General features: G+C 48.4%; 1 protein-coding gene across 2 annotated transcripts in view; it reads left to right on the top strand.

Moving 5' to 3' along the window:
- The window catches only part of ADAM8 (ADAM metallopeptidase domain 8), a 93,480-nt gene that overhangs the window by 8,733 nt on the left and 68,557 nt on the right, over positions 1-16,190 (top strand). For both annotated transcript variants that reach the window (XM_054034251.1, XM_054034252.1), the window contains exons 3-5: positions 5,499-5,575; positions 8,801-8,879; positions 11,636-11,712. In XM_054034251.1, the coding sequence (XP_053890226.1) occupies positions 5,499-5,575; positions 8,801-8,879; positions 11,636-11,712 (233 nt within the window). The remainder of the gene's footprint in view (positions 1-5,498; positions 5,576-8,800; positions 8,880-11,635; positions 11,713-16,190) is intronic.

The raw sequence follows: 16,190 nt of genomic DNA on the forward strand, positions 1-16,190 counted from the left end.
TTGGATTGCACCCAGGGTTGGCCCTCAGCCCGCTGCTCTTTATCATTTTGATGGACTGCCTCAGCAGGAAGACGTCAGTGGGAAAAGGGGAAAAGCTGCTATATGTGGATGACATAGCAATAAAGGCCTCCTCAAAAGAAGACCTAGAGAAAATAATAACCAGTGTTATGATCAGCTAAGCTGGCATCTGATGAAAAGGAGCTTAACTAAGACTGAGGTCATGGGTCAGTAGAGGAGCCACAGGGAAACTTAACATAGAACTTAATGGAGTGGAATTAAACCAGACGGACCAGTTCAAATACTTTGGCGTCTGGGTTATGGAAAATGGTGAGCTTGAATGTGAGTCCCAGTCCAGACTGGGGAATGCTGGAAAAGTGTGGAATAACATCTCAAGAGCTGTGTATAACAAACATCCGCCACTGAGACTGAACTGTGGAGAACAGTGGTGTGCCCTGTAATGCTGTATGGTGCAGAAGCACGACCAAAACAGAGAGGCCGAGTTCAGTGCCTACAGGTGTTCGAGATGAGATCGTGCCAGAAGAGGAGTTACACAAAGAGAGAGATGTCAAAAGGAAAGTTTTAGGATGGAAGTCCAAGTCCATGATGTGGCTGACAAAATCCAGGAATCGGGACTTCGCCAGTTTGGATATGTGCAGAGGATGAATGAAGGGGACCTGCTGAAGATAGCATGGTAGGAAAGAGACCCTGAGGAAGTGATGGATGGATCGCATCAAAGAAGATGGTAAGCAGGTGGACCTTAATGCTACTGCAGACAGACAAGAATGATGGATGCTTACATGATGACCCGACCCCGGTTGATGGGATAAAGGGAAGAAGTGACAAAATGGAAGCAGAAAGAATGTTAGATCATTCTGCAGTATTGCCATCTCTCACAGTTTAGCACAAGTCTCGTGATACTTGGTGTTTTCTTAAAGCCTCAGCACCCGGAGTTATGTGAATGTGGGAGAATAAAGCCTCAGCACCCAGAATTATGTGAATGTGGGAGAATTTCAGTTTTCATTTGTAAAAAAAGTCAGATACTAGTTCTTGTGGTTGTGGAGACAAGCAAGAAAACATGAACCCAAAAGGCTCAGAAAAAAGAAGCCAAATACAAAAGAATCCACATTTTATTATTTTGAAAAAAATCTCATGATTTTCAAGCCAGTCTTATCTTTGTTGGGGTTTGACTCATGGTTTTTGAACGCTTGGAGTCAGCAAGGCTGAATTTGTGACCATAACCTAATGGCAGTTTCTCGACTGCATGTAGTCTTTAAAATTCAGAAAGCACCAGAAATCATATCTTAAAAGCACAAACATTAGCACCTCAGAAGGCCTAAGGATCATGTCAATTTTGAGATATAAATTGCCTAGTAAATTTTTGGTACAGCATGTTCGCTTATGAGTCAAACCGTTTCAGATAAAATAGCTTCAAAAATTCTTCTCAAAGGCATCTGTTTTCTTTGCTCCAGAAACCTAAACTTGTCCGTGAAATAAACATTCTCCAGGCTATTTAGAGATCCCATCTGTGCTGTGCACATTGAACAACTTTCCTCCTTTCTTTCTTCAGTGTTGGTACCAAAGGGAGGAGATCACATGTAATAGTACATCCATCTGTTAAATATCTGTAAGACATGCATACAGCGAGAGACTGCAGTGCATGATGGGCTGTAGTGGTGCAGGGAGGGGTGGTCTATCTACACATGGTTAGTATGGCCAGGTTATAAATGGTGAAGGTAGCTCATGCTGTCCTCTCAGCCATTTCCCCGGGACTGTTTCTAATATTGCAAACCTGATACCTTAAAAAATATAAAGCAGCCTGCCATCAACATGCTCTGTTCCTTCTGCCTTAAAGGTGGAATCTCCTCCCCAAATAACATTTGCTTTAGGGGTCACCTCTCTCCCCAGGCCATATTGCTACAGCTGTGGTCAGAAGGGACACCTGAACTGGATCCCCTCATTTTAAGAGATGGGGTGGCTTGCAGGGGATCCTCTATTATGGCTACGTCTACACTGCAAAAAAAAAAAAAAACCAACAACAACCCACACCAGCGAGTTTCAGGCAGCAGCTGAGGATCCTTTGTGTAAGGGATGATGAGCTGGGGCACTCTAGGGCAGAGGAGGTGGGGGCAGGGTTAAGGTGCATGCACTCCAATGATGTTGGCTGCTCTCCTCCAGCACAAGTGAGGGTGCTCCTGAGACTGCTTTAACTTGTGCCGAGGGCTGGTTTGGCCCACAGATAATGGGGGCAGAAAGATGGTGTAAACCTCCCCTCTCTCCTGCCTCCTCTCCCAGTGCACTGGCTCTGGAGGATCTAGTCCAGTGTGCTCTCTAGAGCCCCATTGTCCCTTTCACAGCAGGTGAAGAAATGACCAAACCACCCTGACCTGCTGTTGCACAGGTAGCTGTTAGGCCGTCATTCCCCTCTTGCTGACATTGGTGTATCTCCTGGAGTTCCTGCTGACTCACTGGGGTGAGAGGTATTCCAAGAGTCCAGCCCCCAGTGCCTGAGCCTGCCTGTCCCAGTTTTTTGCCTGTCCAGAACTGCTCTTTCTGCACCTCAGGCCAAGTCCTACAGCCCTGGCCCTGCCCTGACTCACTCAGCAGGCACTGGAGTGAGCAGGAGTTTAACCAGAGTCCAGGCTCAGCCCCCACTGTTCTGAGTCAGACCTTCTGCATTTGAAACACTGGAAAAGCTCTCTGGAAGTAGGAGCTGGGGGGAAGCTTTATCAGGCCTTTTAAATGGCTTTGCATTTCTTGTGGTTTCTCAGAAAGATGATCACTGCTCTTCCTTTCCCATCCGACTTGCAATCAGAGTTCTCTTCGTGTGCCTTCAGTGGCTTTTCTGCAGATCTGCATTTCTCAAGGATTGGTTTCTGTCTCCGAAGTTGCCAACAATAACAAAGCATCATTTTGTTGGCAGACACCAAAAGCGACACTAACGTTCATCTAAGAAGAATTTATCATCAAGCCCCGTAGACAGTTCCTGCGTCTCCAGCTTAGGCATCTCTCAGTCTTCAGCACTTTGCTGAAGAGCCCCTCACTTCCCAGGGCTGCAGCCGGTGCCCACTTGAGGGTGCAGAGTGACTCTAGCTGCATTTTATTCAGCAGGCAAAGGGGCTTTTATTTTTTTAACCAGAAATGGATTTTTCATTCCCAGAAAGAGCCCGAAGTAAAAACACAAGGCAGTGGAATTAGAGCAGTTGACTCACAAGGAAAACCATGCTGCCTGTCCCAGCTGGTTCTGACTGTGGTACAGAAATACTTTCCGTATAACTCCAGCCCCCATCTGATTGCAGCTCCCCAATCCTTTCCTGGGGGGAATTCCAGACTGTTGTGTGGTAATTTATACCATCACCCCACAGGAGAGGCCAAACTGCCCAACTGAGAGCAAACCCCAGCAAATCAAGAGCTGCTGAGTTTGCCTTGTGGTGCCCAAGGAGTTCACCTCACCACTTCCGCCAGCCGTGGCTTCCATCTGGGAAAAGACTTAGGCCTAGTCTTCACTTACCGGCTGGTCCGGCGGCATGCCATCGATGTTCTGGGATCGATTTATCGCGTCTGGTTAAGACGCGATAAATCGATCCTGGAAGTGCTCACAGTCGGCGCCGGTACTCCAGCTCGCCGAGAGGAGTACGCGGCGTCGACGGGGGGAGACTTCCGGCCGCGTCTGGACCGCGGTAAGTCCGGACTAAGGTACTTCGAATTCAGCTACGTTATTAACGTAGCTGAATTTGCGTACCTTAGTCCGAAGTCCGGACTAAGTGGGGACCAGCCCTTAGCCAGCGACTCTGCTGTGAGATGCTTGGTTGCCTGGTCAGCTGCCCTTAACCGGAGAGGGAGGCCTCCACACTTCCAAGGGTGTAATTGCTCATTAGCATTACTGTTCAGCTGAGGATCTTAAAGCAATTTACAACAGCAGCCAAAATTCACGATTCTTGTCACTGGTAGGTGGGGGTGTCCCCATTTTACACATTGGGAAACTGAGGCAGTGAGCTGTAGTCATTTGTCCAAGGTCACACAGCAAATTATTGATACAGACAGGAAAAGAACCCAGGCATCCTGACTCTTGGTCCCAACTCCCGGTCCCTTGCTTTAACTCCTAGATACATGTCCTCTCACTTGTGGGGCTGCTGTAAACTCCGCCAGCTGGGGATTGCTGGAGCACAGCACACTCTGGCCATAACCCCTCCCCTGTGCCCTGTTGTGCTCCCCGCACCCAGGTCAGGTGAGGGTGTGGCCCAGCAGTCTGGCACACCATTGTTGAGGGCTTCTCAGATGGCCAGATTTGGCTGCTTTCCAGCTTGTTTGCATCACAAGTGAGTTCCCAAGAAATGTGGTCCAGTATGTTCACTCATGTAGTTGACCTAGCTGCCTGTTTATTGTCCCTTTTACTGCACCCATCCATGCTTATGCACACATGGGAGTTGGGGGGATATCCAGACACTTAATGGCAATGATCTGTTTTACTAGGTGAAAAGGTGCTGTGTCTTGTGCGCTGCAGGAGCTTGTAGGAATAAAGAATGACTCTGGAAGCAGAGTTTATTTCTTCAGGCCAAGTGGCTTCAGTATGATTTCCTGACAATCTACTTTTGAGAGCACACAGGAAGAGAAGTTGATTCTCACACAATGAGGCTGTGTGCCCGATCAGTCAAAGAGAAGGAAGACTTTACTAGGGGAAACATCAGTGAGTCAGGGGGGTGAGTTATCAGGGGACTCTGTGGTTCTTGATTTTGAGTAAATGATGAATTAAATGCCAAAAAAGGCATTTTGATGAGCAGTAAGATTTTAGTTCCTTGTGCAACAACTTGTGGCCTTGTGCCAGATGTGAACACTGAGTCTTAGTTTAATCCAGGGGTTCTCAAACTGGGGGTCAGGACCCCTCAGGGGGTTGCGAGGTTATTACATGGGGGGTCGCGAGCTGTCACCCTTGACCCCAAATCCCCCTTTGCCTCCAGCATTTATAATGGTGTTAAATATATTAAAAATGTTTTTAATTTATAAGGGGAGTCGCACTCAGAGGCTTGCTATGTGAAAGGGGTCACCAATAAAAAAGTTTGAGAGCCACTGGTTTAATATCAGTGTACTTGTCTTTAGTATTCTTTAATCCAAGGCATATTGGGTTTTGCAAACTGAGATTATTTCTGTGCTGACTTAGTTGGTTGTTGGTTTCCACTTGTTGTGCCATGTCTGTAATGGATAAATTGGCAGTAAGCATGTATAGCCTGGTTTCCAGAGGTGGTGGGCACTCACACAAACTCTGAATTGGGGGAGCTGCAGATGCACAACACCTTTGAAAGCAGGGCAGAAATATGTCAATAGAATATTTCAACAAAATCAACATACGACTAGAGGAACATTGAATGGGCTAGGGTAGATGAGTCTGAGGTCCCATGTGACTGTCTTCGGAGGTCTGCGCAGCACACAGAATAGAAATCTTCTACTTCATATCTCTTTAGCCTGATGATAACAAGTTTCTGTTGTTATTTTACCTCGTGCAGAACACGTATCCAGATCACGTTCATTACAGCATCCGTGCAGAAGGGAGGGACTATGTTCTCCGACTGGAAAAGAACAAGTAAGTGTGTGGTGGCTAGTGTGGCTTGCAGGGTTCCCTGCTGAAAGCCCTGGGCCTCTAAGTTTCAAATCTAGCTTTCTCCCCAGGCCACTTTGTGTAGATTGTGCATGGAACATTGCAGGGCATAAAGCTAGAGGAGAGCCAACACTGGGACCTCTAGCTAAACCTTTTTGAATTTCAGAGGGACTTGGATCCCTGGATTGAAAATGGCCCCTGCAATGGTTTAGGTTCAGATCTAAAACAAGAAAGGGCTTATTTTCCATTTCTGACACAGAACCATCAGATATGAACCTAAACCCAGCTCTTATTCACCCTCAGACCCAAGCCCCTGGCCTGCCTACGTTTTTATTCTGTCCCCCTCACAAAGGTCTAACTTTTAGGGTATGTCTACGTTACGAAATTAGGTCGAATTTATAGAAGCCGGTTTTATAGATATCGGTTTTCTACAGTCGATTGTGTGTGTCCCCACATAAAATGCTCTATGTGCATGAAGCTGGCGGACCGCGTCCACAGTACCGAGGCTAGCGTCGACTTCTGGAGCGTTGCACTGTGGGTAGCTATCCCACAGTTCCCGCAGTCTCCGCCACCCATTGGAATTCTGGGTTGAGATCCCAATGCCTGATGATGCAAAACAGTGTCGCGGGGGGTTCTGGGTACATGCCGTCAAGCCCCTCCCCCTCCGTCAGAGCAACGGCAGACAATCGATTTGCGCCTTTTTACCTGGGTTACCTGTGCAGACAACATACCACGGCAAGCATGGAGCCCGCTCAGCTCAGCTCACCGTCACCATATGTCATCTGGGTGCCGGCAGACATGGTACTGCATTGCTACACAGCAGCAGCTAATTGTCTTTTGGCAGTAGACAGTGCAGTATGACTGGTAGCCTTCATCAGCTATCTGGGTGCCGGCAAACGTGGTACTGCATTGCTACACAGCAGCAGCCACTTGCCTTTTGGCAGTAGATGGTGTATTATGACTGGTATCCGTCATTGTCATACTCCAGTTCAATCATAGGCACCTGGGCAAATATACTTTGTCTCCTGGAGACTCAGTCCTGCCAGCAGTCCTATTGAACCGCCTTGACGATGATGGCTAGCAGACGTAGTACAGTATCTTCTGCCAAGCACCCAGAAGATGCCGAGGGCTATCAGTCATGCTGCACCGTCTGCTGCTAGCTTAAGATGTAAAAAATAGATGGACCAGATTTGTTCTGTATTCATTTGCTTCCCCCTCCCTCCGTGGTCACCTGTGCTCTCCACGCTGGGCAAACAGGAAATGAAATTCAAAAGTTCACGGGGCTTTTCCTGTCTACCTGGTCAGTGCATCTGAGTTGAGAGTGCTGTCCAGAGCGGTCACAATGAAGCACTGTGGGATAGCTCCCGGAGGCCAATAACGTCAAATTCCATCCACACTACCCCAAATCCGACCCGCAAAGGCTGATTTTAGCTCTAATCCCCTCATTGGAGGTGGAGTAAAGAAACTGGTTTAAAGGGCCCTTTAAGTCGAAAGAAAGGGCTTTGTCGTGTGGACGTGTCCAGGCTTAATTCGATTTAACCCTGCTAAAGTCGACCTAAACTCGTAATGTAGATCAGGGCTTATTTAGCATCAAATACCATCTCCTCAGCCCATCGAGCTTAGGAGGAGATACTATTACTCAAATTGCTTTGAGCTCTGTATGAGATGTGATTGGCAGTTGCACTGCTGCCTCCACTGGGATACTACGGACGCTCTCAGCTGCTGGACCCATTTACCGCTTGACCCCCATTCTTAAGGAGGAAAGGGTCAGTCTCCCGCTGCTGTTACTGTACACTGTGGAGCTCATTACAAGGGAACTGCATGTACAAGTTAGCAGACTGATGGCAGGGGAACAAAATTTTGTGATCCATGGATCTATCCCCATCTGGCTGCCCCTCCAGCATTTAGGCAGGAGAAACCAGTCCCTGCCCACCTGCTGGCCCTGGCCCTCTTACTCCATTTGAAGGACTTTGTCTTCTTGCAGCCTGTTGTGCAGTAAATTATGGTGATGGTCTGGGTGACAGTGAACTCTCCCCAAGCGCTGGCTGCAGGGCAGAGAGTCAGGCTTCTGCTTACAAACCATTCAGCAGACAGAACATCAATGGCAGCTACTGTTCCATGACCCCATCTAGGGCGACCAGATGTCCTGATATTTAACTCTTTGTCCTGCATCCCGATCATACATCGGTCGGGATGCCATTTGTCCCAATATTGAAAAGTTGCCAGCGTCCGGTTTGTGCAGGGCTGGCAGGCTTCCTACCTGGCTCTGCACAGCTCCCTGGAAGTGGCAATAGTTCCCTCTGGGTTCTAGGCACAGGGAGGGCCAGGGGGGCTCTGTGTGCTGCCCCTGCCATAAGCACCTGCTCCGTGGCTCCTATTGCCCGGGAACCGCAGCCAATGGGAGCTGCGGGGGTGACGCCTGCGGGCAAGGCAGCTCGCACAGCCGCCTGGCTGTGCCTCCGCCTAGGACCCAGAGGGAATTGTCGCCACTTCCAGGGAGCCGCCTGAGGTAAACCACGCCCAGAGCCTGCACCCCATCCCGCACCCAAACTCCCTCCCAGAGTCAGCATCCCAAACCTCCTCCCACGCCCCAGCTCCCTGCCCCAGCCCTGAGAACCCCCCCTTGCAGGGGGGCTGGAGCCAGGGCTGTGTGCCCCCGACCGACACACGGCTTGTAGCGGGGGCCGGAGCCGGGGCCATGCGCCCCCCGACCCGCTGCTTCCTAAGACGGTGCGCCTCCTTCCCCCATGGCTCCGGTGGGGGCTGTGAGCCCTGTGGCTGCCCTGCCCCCCCCATGTGTCCCAATATTTTATTTTTGCGATCTGATCTCCCTACCCCCAACAGAAGCACCAACAGCTTCTTCTATGGAGGCTGTTCAGGACCCTGCCTCCCCCTTCGTCTATATAGTATGCATCAGAAGTGCGAAGATGAGAAACCATTGATGGGATTTTCTGGTGGGAGTTCAAGCAGTGATGCGGTGCCAGTTCCAGCTTGCTTTCTTCAATGGTGTATTGGCACTGAGAGCAGTGTCAGTACTGCTGACTTCAGTGGCACCCACTGGTGTGAGTCAGACAAGCAGGATTTGGCCAGAGGGGTACAGGGTAATGCTGGTTCCTCCTGCACCATGTGGTTCTCTGTCCCTCGGAACTGCGGGTGGCGTTGTGAGTCCTCACTGCTACTGTCCGTCTCTTTTTTTTTTTTTTTTTTCAGGGGACTGATTGGGGAGCACTACACTGAAACCTATTACTCAGAAAATGGCACCGAGGTCACTGAGAGGCCAGACACTCAGGTATGATTCCAAGTGCCGTGCTGTATGATCTGGTGCATGTTTCTTAGAGGAGACGTACTGGGGCTGGGGGATTGCGCTGAGGCTTTGGACTTTCAAGACAAATTCACTAGAACTGTGGTGTCTCCCCCAATCCTTTTCACAGCAAACCAAGACATATTGTTTGATGCTTCACATTTCCTGGGTGCTTGGTGCTATGCTGTGGGTGCCTGAGATGCTATTGGTCAGGTATGGAGCTGAGGAGGCTCAGATCCTTTCCTCTTTACTGCTGGATGACAGGCTGGGGCTCTGTGAGCAGAGATGGAGTGAGCTGCTCATATGATCCATGACATGTTTGGGAAATGGGCACTCACCTTCTCCTTCATACACCCGTGGGTATGTAAGATCAATCTAGTTGGCAGTCACCCTACTGCCTCCCGTGTGCCTGCCTGCCCTATGCGTTCTGTACAGCACTGAACGCATGGGGGGGTAAGTCCACAACGAGTCCTTGCTGAAGGCTGCAGATGCTGATGTTGTCTGTAGGAGAGGGGCTGAAGGCTGCCAGGTGCTGATTCACCCACCTTCCTCCCCACGAGCAGGCCATTTGGCCTTGGCTCTTTCATAGAAGCCATAGAACTTAAGGCTGGAAGGGACACTTACAGGTCAGACTGGATCATATAACACAGGTCAGAGAACCTCACCCAGGGACTCCTGTATTGAGTCCAGTAGCTTCTGGCTGAGTTAGACCATAACATTACTTTGCCCTTCTCTGGCAAAGATCTCAAAGCACCAAGGAATGCCTCACATTCTCTGAGAGCGAGAGCAATAATATTGTCAACCCCATGTCATAGCTAAAGAAACAAAGGCTCAGAGAGCACACAATCGCACAAGTACCACTCATTGACAGAGCCAGGAGCAGAACCCAGTTCTTCTGTCACCCCACCGTAACCTCTCACCGCTAGGCCATGCTTCCTTTTCAGTACATGAGTTGGCTTCCCATTATAGAAATGGTGCCACTGAGATTAGCGGCGAACTTGCTTTCAGTGGTGAGCGGTCAGAGCAGCCCTCAGGAGCATGAGGTTGGACTGGTGTCGGCTAATTATTCTTCCCTGCCCTGCTGGTGTTCTGGGCTAATGGTTTTAGATAATGTTTCCAAAGTGGTCTGTAAACTCTAACTGTATTATTGGGCAAACCCTGGCACACAGCTCAGCAGGCCACCTGGGCTCTGCATGATGGGTCGGAACCCCAGCCCTTCACTGGGAAGTGCCATCAGTGATTTAGCCCCAGCAAATGAAATTGTAGGGAGGGTCTAGTCCTCGGCCTGCGGATCTGACTCACAGCTCCCCATGACCAGGGCAACTGGAATGTAGCATGGCCCCTGTAGGCCCTTCAGACTTCAGCCACATTTTGCAGTGCACGGCAGACACTCCCATTCTAGGCTGCACTGCCTCTCCCTAGCAGCTACTGGGGAACAGCTAATTTGAATGAATTCCCTTCCTTCCTTCAGCAGCTCTGCAAATGCCCGGAGTGGCGAGGCCAGGGGTCCTCCCACCCCATGCCTTACCGTCCTGCCCCACATGCCTGCTGTAGCTGCAAACCTGCCCTGTGGAGCAGCAGGTAGAGAGGAACCTCTGTAGTTCTGTAGGGGAAGCTCCTGGGCCCCTCCCCCACCTCTACCTGCTGTGGGGGACAACACCTGCACTGTTTCTTGGATGCTCCCATGCTCCCTCCCCGCGTTGGCCTGGCCTGGCCTACTCTGGGGGACACCACCTACGAGGTTCCTTGGACACTCCTGTGCGTCCTGTACCACGCCCCAGCCTGCTCTGTTCCTGGATTCCCTACCCCGCCTCCCAACTCTCCCCCTGCCTTCTGTGGGGATAATGCCCACACTGTGCCTGGATGCTTTTTCTTCCTGGGCCTACACTGGGGGACAACACTCCTGCCCCTTTATAGTCTTTTCCCCTCCTGTCAGCCAGCTCTTACCGCTGGGAGTTCAGAGCATTCAGAGCATCTGATTTCTAATCCCACTCTGTGACTTTGGTCAGGTTACTTCCTCAGTTTGTGTCTCATTTTCCCCATTGGTAAAATGGGGACAGCCCTGGCTTGCTTTTCCGGGGATTGTGAAGATCTGTCATTATATTATGTTCAGAATTCTGAAATGCTAGGTCTTCTGTGTGTGTGTATTAGTGCTGATTACATTTTCTGTGCTCAGGCACCAGGCAGTCAGGGGCAGTGCTGAATTGTTTATTGTGCTCATCCAGTCAAGCCTCCAATTTGCCCATGAATGTAAGGCTACCCATGTCACTGTAGCATATTGCTCATGTATGGTGTGGGACTGCCTGCTGTTCAGGTGTGCAGTGTTGTTGTAGCTGTCTTGGTCCCAGGTTTTTAGACAGGGTGGGTGAGGTAATATCTTTTATTGGACCAGCTTCTGTTGGTCAGAGAGACAAGCTTTCAGGCTTACCTGAGGTCACCTGAAGAGCTTTGTGTAGCTCAAAAGCTTGTCTCTCTCACCAACAGAAATTGGTCCAATAAAAGATATTACCTCCCGCACTCTTGTGCTCTTCAGGTGGCAGTTGGGAGCACTTGGGTTTCTTGAAAGATCTGAAAATTGTGCATGGGTAATGAATGAGGTGGAAAAGGCTTGTTTTTGCCTGGAAGAAGCTCTGTAACAGATCTCTGCTTTCCAGGATCTGTACCTTGTTAGTGACTTCTCTTCTTCCCTAAGTGTTCCCATTATGGTGCTGATTGGCTTTTGATTTCTGCTTTCTCTGCTACAGGATCACTGCTTTTATCACGGGCATGTTCATGGACACAGTGATTCAGCGGCAAGCATCAGTACCTGCAGAGGACTCAGGTATGATCTTTAACTGACACTTGGTACGCAGAGGGGAGGGAACATGAGAACCCAAACATGTAAAGCAAAAAGTACCAGGGGGCCCGAATGTGTCTTGCCCCACACTTGTGCCATTTTCAGTAGTCCAGACTGGGTATAAAATGCTGCTATTCTGATCTGGTAGCGTTTTACACCCATTTGGCAATGGTGTAAATGACTATACACGGTGCAGGTCAATAGAGACTCAGCCCCAATGTGTCACTGTGTCAGAAGAACAATGTAGCTATGGTTTGGCGAAAGGATCTATTAGTTGTGCAATACAGTGATGCTACAATATATTGGTGTACTTTCAAACCAATGTTGCCAACTCTCACTACTTTTATGGCAAACCTCTTTTCATTTGGTGTTTCTATAAAGCCCCACCCACTGGAGTCACGTAACTTAGGGAGGAATTTCACCTTTCATTTAGGGAAAAAAAGTCAGTTTGCTCCTGGTTGTAGAGAATAGCTTGAAAATGTGACCCCTGAAGGCTCAAAAACCAAAAGGCAAATTCATGATTTTTTGGCCCAAGTCATAGATTTATAGATTCTAAGGCCATAAGGGACCACTGTGATTATCTAGTCTGACCTCCTGTGTCACACAGGCCATAAACTTCCGCACAATAATTCCTAGATCAGATTTTTTAGAAAAACATTCAATCTTGATTTAAAAATTGTCAGTGATGGAGAATCTATCATGACCTTGGTAAATAGTTCCAATGGTTAATTATTCTCACCATTAAAAATGTGCAACTTATTTCCAGTCTGAATTTGTTTAGCTTCAACTTCCAGCCATTGGTTCATGGTACACCTTTCTCTGCTAGACTGAAAAGCCCATAATTAAATATTTGTTCCCCATGTAGATCCTTATAGACTGTAATCAAGTCACCCCTTAACCTGTTTGTTAAGAGTAATAGATTGAACTCCTTGGTCTATCACTATAAGACAGGTTTTCTAATCCTTTAATCCAGGGGTCCCCAACGCGGTGCCTGCGGGAGCCATGGCACCTACTGGGGCGTCTAAGTGCACCTGCGTACTGGTGGGCGGACAAGCATCTGCTGAAATGCCGCCGACGAGCATCATCATCCAGAGGTGTCGTCGCCAAAATGCCACTGATTTTCGGCGGCAACGCCTCTGGATGACGCTGCTCTTCGGTGGCATTTCGACGGCAACGCCTATTGATGTTGCCACTTGTCGGTGCATTTCGGGGGATGCTCGTCCGCCACGGCTCGTCGTCTGGCACCTGCCAGACGAAAAAGATTGGGGACCACTGCTTTAATCGTTCTCATGGTTCTTCTCTGAACCCTCTCCAATTTATCATTATCCTTCTTGACTTGTGGGCACCAGAACTGGACACAGTATTCCAGCAGTGGTTGCACCAGTGTCAAATACAGAGGTAAAATAACCTCTCTACTCTTACTCAAGATTCCTCTGTTTCTGCATCCCCGGATCACATTAGCTCTTTTGGCCACAGCATCACACTGGGAGCTCATGTTCAGCTGATTATCCCCCATGACTCCCAAATCTTTGTCAGAGTCACTGCTTCCCAGGATAGAGTCCCCCAGCCTGTAAGAAAGGCCTACGTTCTTTGTTCCCAGATGTATACATTTGCATTTAGCCATATTAAAATGCATATTGTTTTCTTGTGCCCAGTTTACTAAGTGATCTAGATCGCTCTGTATCAGTGACCTGTCATCCTCATTATTTACCACTGCCCCAATCTTTGGGTCATCTGCAAACTTGATCGGTGATGATTTTATATTTTCATAGAACAGAGAATAGTAAGACTAGAAGGGACCTCGAGAGGTCTTCTAGTCTAGTCCCCTTCTTCCAGGTCGTTAATAAAAATGTTAAATGATTTTTGAACAAGTGGGGTTGGAGATACTGGAAAACAGACCACTATATGCAATTATAATAAGAATCCTAAAGTACTTTGCAACCTGTATCTATACAGGAATCACTTTCTCCAACCATCGAAATGCAGCCATCTCTGGGGTGAAACACTGCTGCTGTTTTACAGTGCACAGCATTTCAGGAGAGGAAGGGAACATGATTTTTCGATCTGTTTGTAACTGTAGGGGAATTTGGGGGAACCAAGATGAAATTAGGCCTGGACATTGTGATTGTATGTGAAGTGTTTGGTCAGGAATTATTTGCAGTCAGTGCTGACTGGGCTTTGAGCTGTATTCTCGAGCCACTGGCTTTGCATGTCTGTTTCCCAGCAGTGTAATCTGAGACTTTTGGAAATGTTTGTATTAGGGATGGGCCTGAACCAAACCCCAGATGTGGATACTCAGGATTTATGGGGGGGTCTGGTTCCAGATCTGAACTTTACAGCTCAGACCCTTTAATTTGAAGTCACTTTATCAATGTAAATGTAAACAAAGGCAGAGAACCCTGCTGGACTTGCTGTGATGGCCCTTCTGCACAATGATAGAGATTCATGTAATATTTGGCCCTGAAGACAAGATGTCTTAGGTGGCCATGAGACTGATTGAATCACATATGTCCAGGCAGCATGACATATCAGAAGCTGATATTCTTCTGCTACCTGAACCTACAGGTGGGGTTGTCATGGATCCATAGGATCAGTGCTACATCCCTTTTTTTAAACAATCCCTTGGAGGAACCCTTCAGTGTGCCAGACCCCCAAGTAATCTCACTCTTCCTTCAGGTTAGGCTGCACAGCCTCACTGCCTCTGAGACTGAGCCTCTGGGCTCCTGCTCTCCTGCTTCACACCTCAAGCTCTGCTCAGCGAGTCCAGCTGAGGGTATATCTACGTGCTACAGCAGCTCATCTCTACAGGATTCTCCCATTAGCATAGGAAACTCACCTCCCCGAGAGGCAGTAGCTAGGTTTACACGACACTGTTTACAAGGGGATTTAGGTCGGCTTAACAGTGCTGCTCAGAGGTGTGGATTTTTCACACCCCTGACCAATCTAGTTAAACCAACCTAATTTTCTAGCGTAGGGGCCTGAGATTCACTCCAGGTGAAAGACTGACCCTCTTCAGGGCTCAGTGCAGCTCAGTAGGTATTTGCAGTGGCACCAAGCAGCCTTTTGAAAACAGAGTAGGGATTAGTATTCAGCTGGTGTTCAGCATCAGCAAGTTTTAGCATCAAGAAACAAAGGTTAAGACAGAATTCAGACTGGCCAACCCCAGGGCTCCACCCAACAAAGCTGCTGTAGACTCCATCTTGTCTCGCTGTCTGTCAGTTCCAGGTGACAGCCCCTGTATCTCAGCACAGCCACCTGACTCCTTTCCCCTTTGTTCTCCAGCTCTGGGTCTTTGCACTGTTTCCCAGTAGAGAGGTGGGGGGAACCTCCTTCCTCTGGGCTGTAAGTCACTAGATGTGAATGGCCCAGCCACTGGGGTTTCCATTCTCTCTTCTGGATCCTCCATTCACGTGTGTGTAAACTTTGTCCAGTTTGTTTGACTCTGGTCTCCACCCAGGCTGCTAGTGAGTCAAACACCTCCTCCCTTTTCTTTACCCTCAGAGCATAGCAATGCAAAACAGAGAGAAACTGAGGCATACAAACAAAATTCTCACATTCCTCACAGGAAATAAAATTGATGGTTTTGGTTTGGATTTATCTAAACATTTTTTTGTGATTGTCTCCTCCCATCCCCTCACTTTCAATCCTTGAAAAGGGAAATGTTTCGATTTCCAGATTGGACAGGAATCCAAAATGGAGTGTCAGCTATCTTACCTGGAGAGGGGAATGAAAGGGGCTTAAGGAGTGGAGGAGATGGAAGGGGTGATGTCTGTGAGAGAAGAAGAGGGAGGGAGAGTGGCAGAGGATGCAGCAGGACAGGGCCCATTCTGCTGTCTGGCAGCACTTCAGCAAGCTGGCAGGGAAAGCTCTGCAGGTGACCTGCTACCTCGGCCAGAGACACATCTGTAGGGGGACTGCTGGCCTGGTTGATGGCAGGCAGAAGCATAATTAATTATGCAAAAAAATGCTCATTCCTACTATTTAATTGGCTGATAAATAAGAGAGATTACTGTTTTCCTCTCTTTTCCTAGCAATGGGTTCATTGAAGCTGAATCCGGTTTCTCTGGGGCTTGGTGTCCTGATTTCTTCAGGTGCTAGTAGTTGGTTTCTCAGATTTAAGCTTTTCTGATGAACCCTGTTTATCTAGCACTTACAGAGGCTAAGTCCTTAAATTTGCCAAGAAACAAACCCTCTTAATTGTCTTATCTGAATATCTTTCACATTTATTCACTCTAAAATAAAAAAAAAAAGTAAAGTAGCCAAAGAAACAAGGAAATTCTCACCTTTCATAAGAGTGTAAAAAAATGCAATGTTTCTATGACCCCTAGTAACCTAGAAATTGCTGGACTGGATGAAACCTGCTGTTCATCTAGTCCAGGCTTCTCGCTCTGACAGTGGCTAATATTCCAGTTCTGGGATTAACTGCACCTCTACCCCCTCTGTGGCCTTCTCAGGCCTCCTGC

The sequence above is a fragment of the Malaclemys terrapin genome, chromosome 7 (assembly GCF_027887155.1).
Source record: "Malaclemys terrapin pileata isolate rMalTer1 chromosome 7, rMalTer1.hap1, whole genome shotgun sequence".
NCBI lineage: Eukaryota > Metazoa > Chordata > Testudines > Emydidae > Malaclemys > Malaclemys terrapin.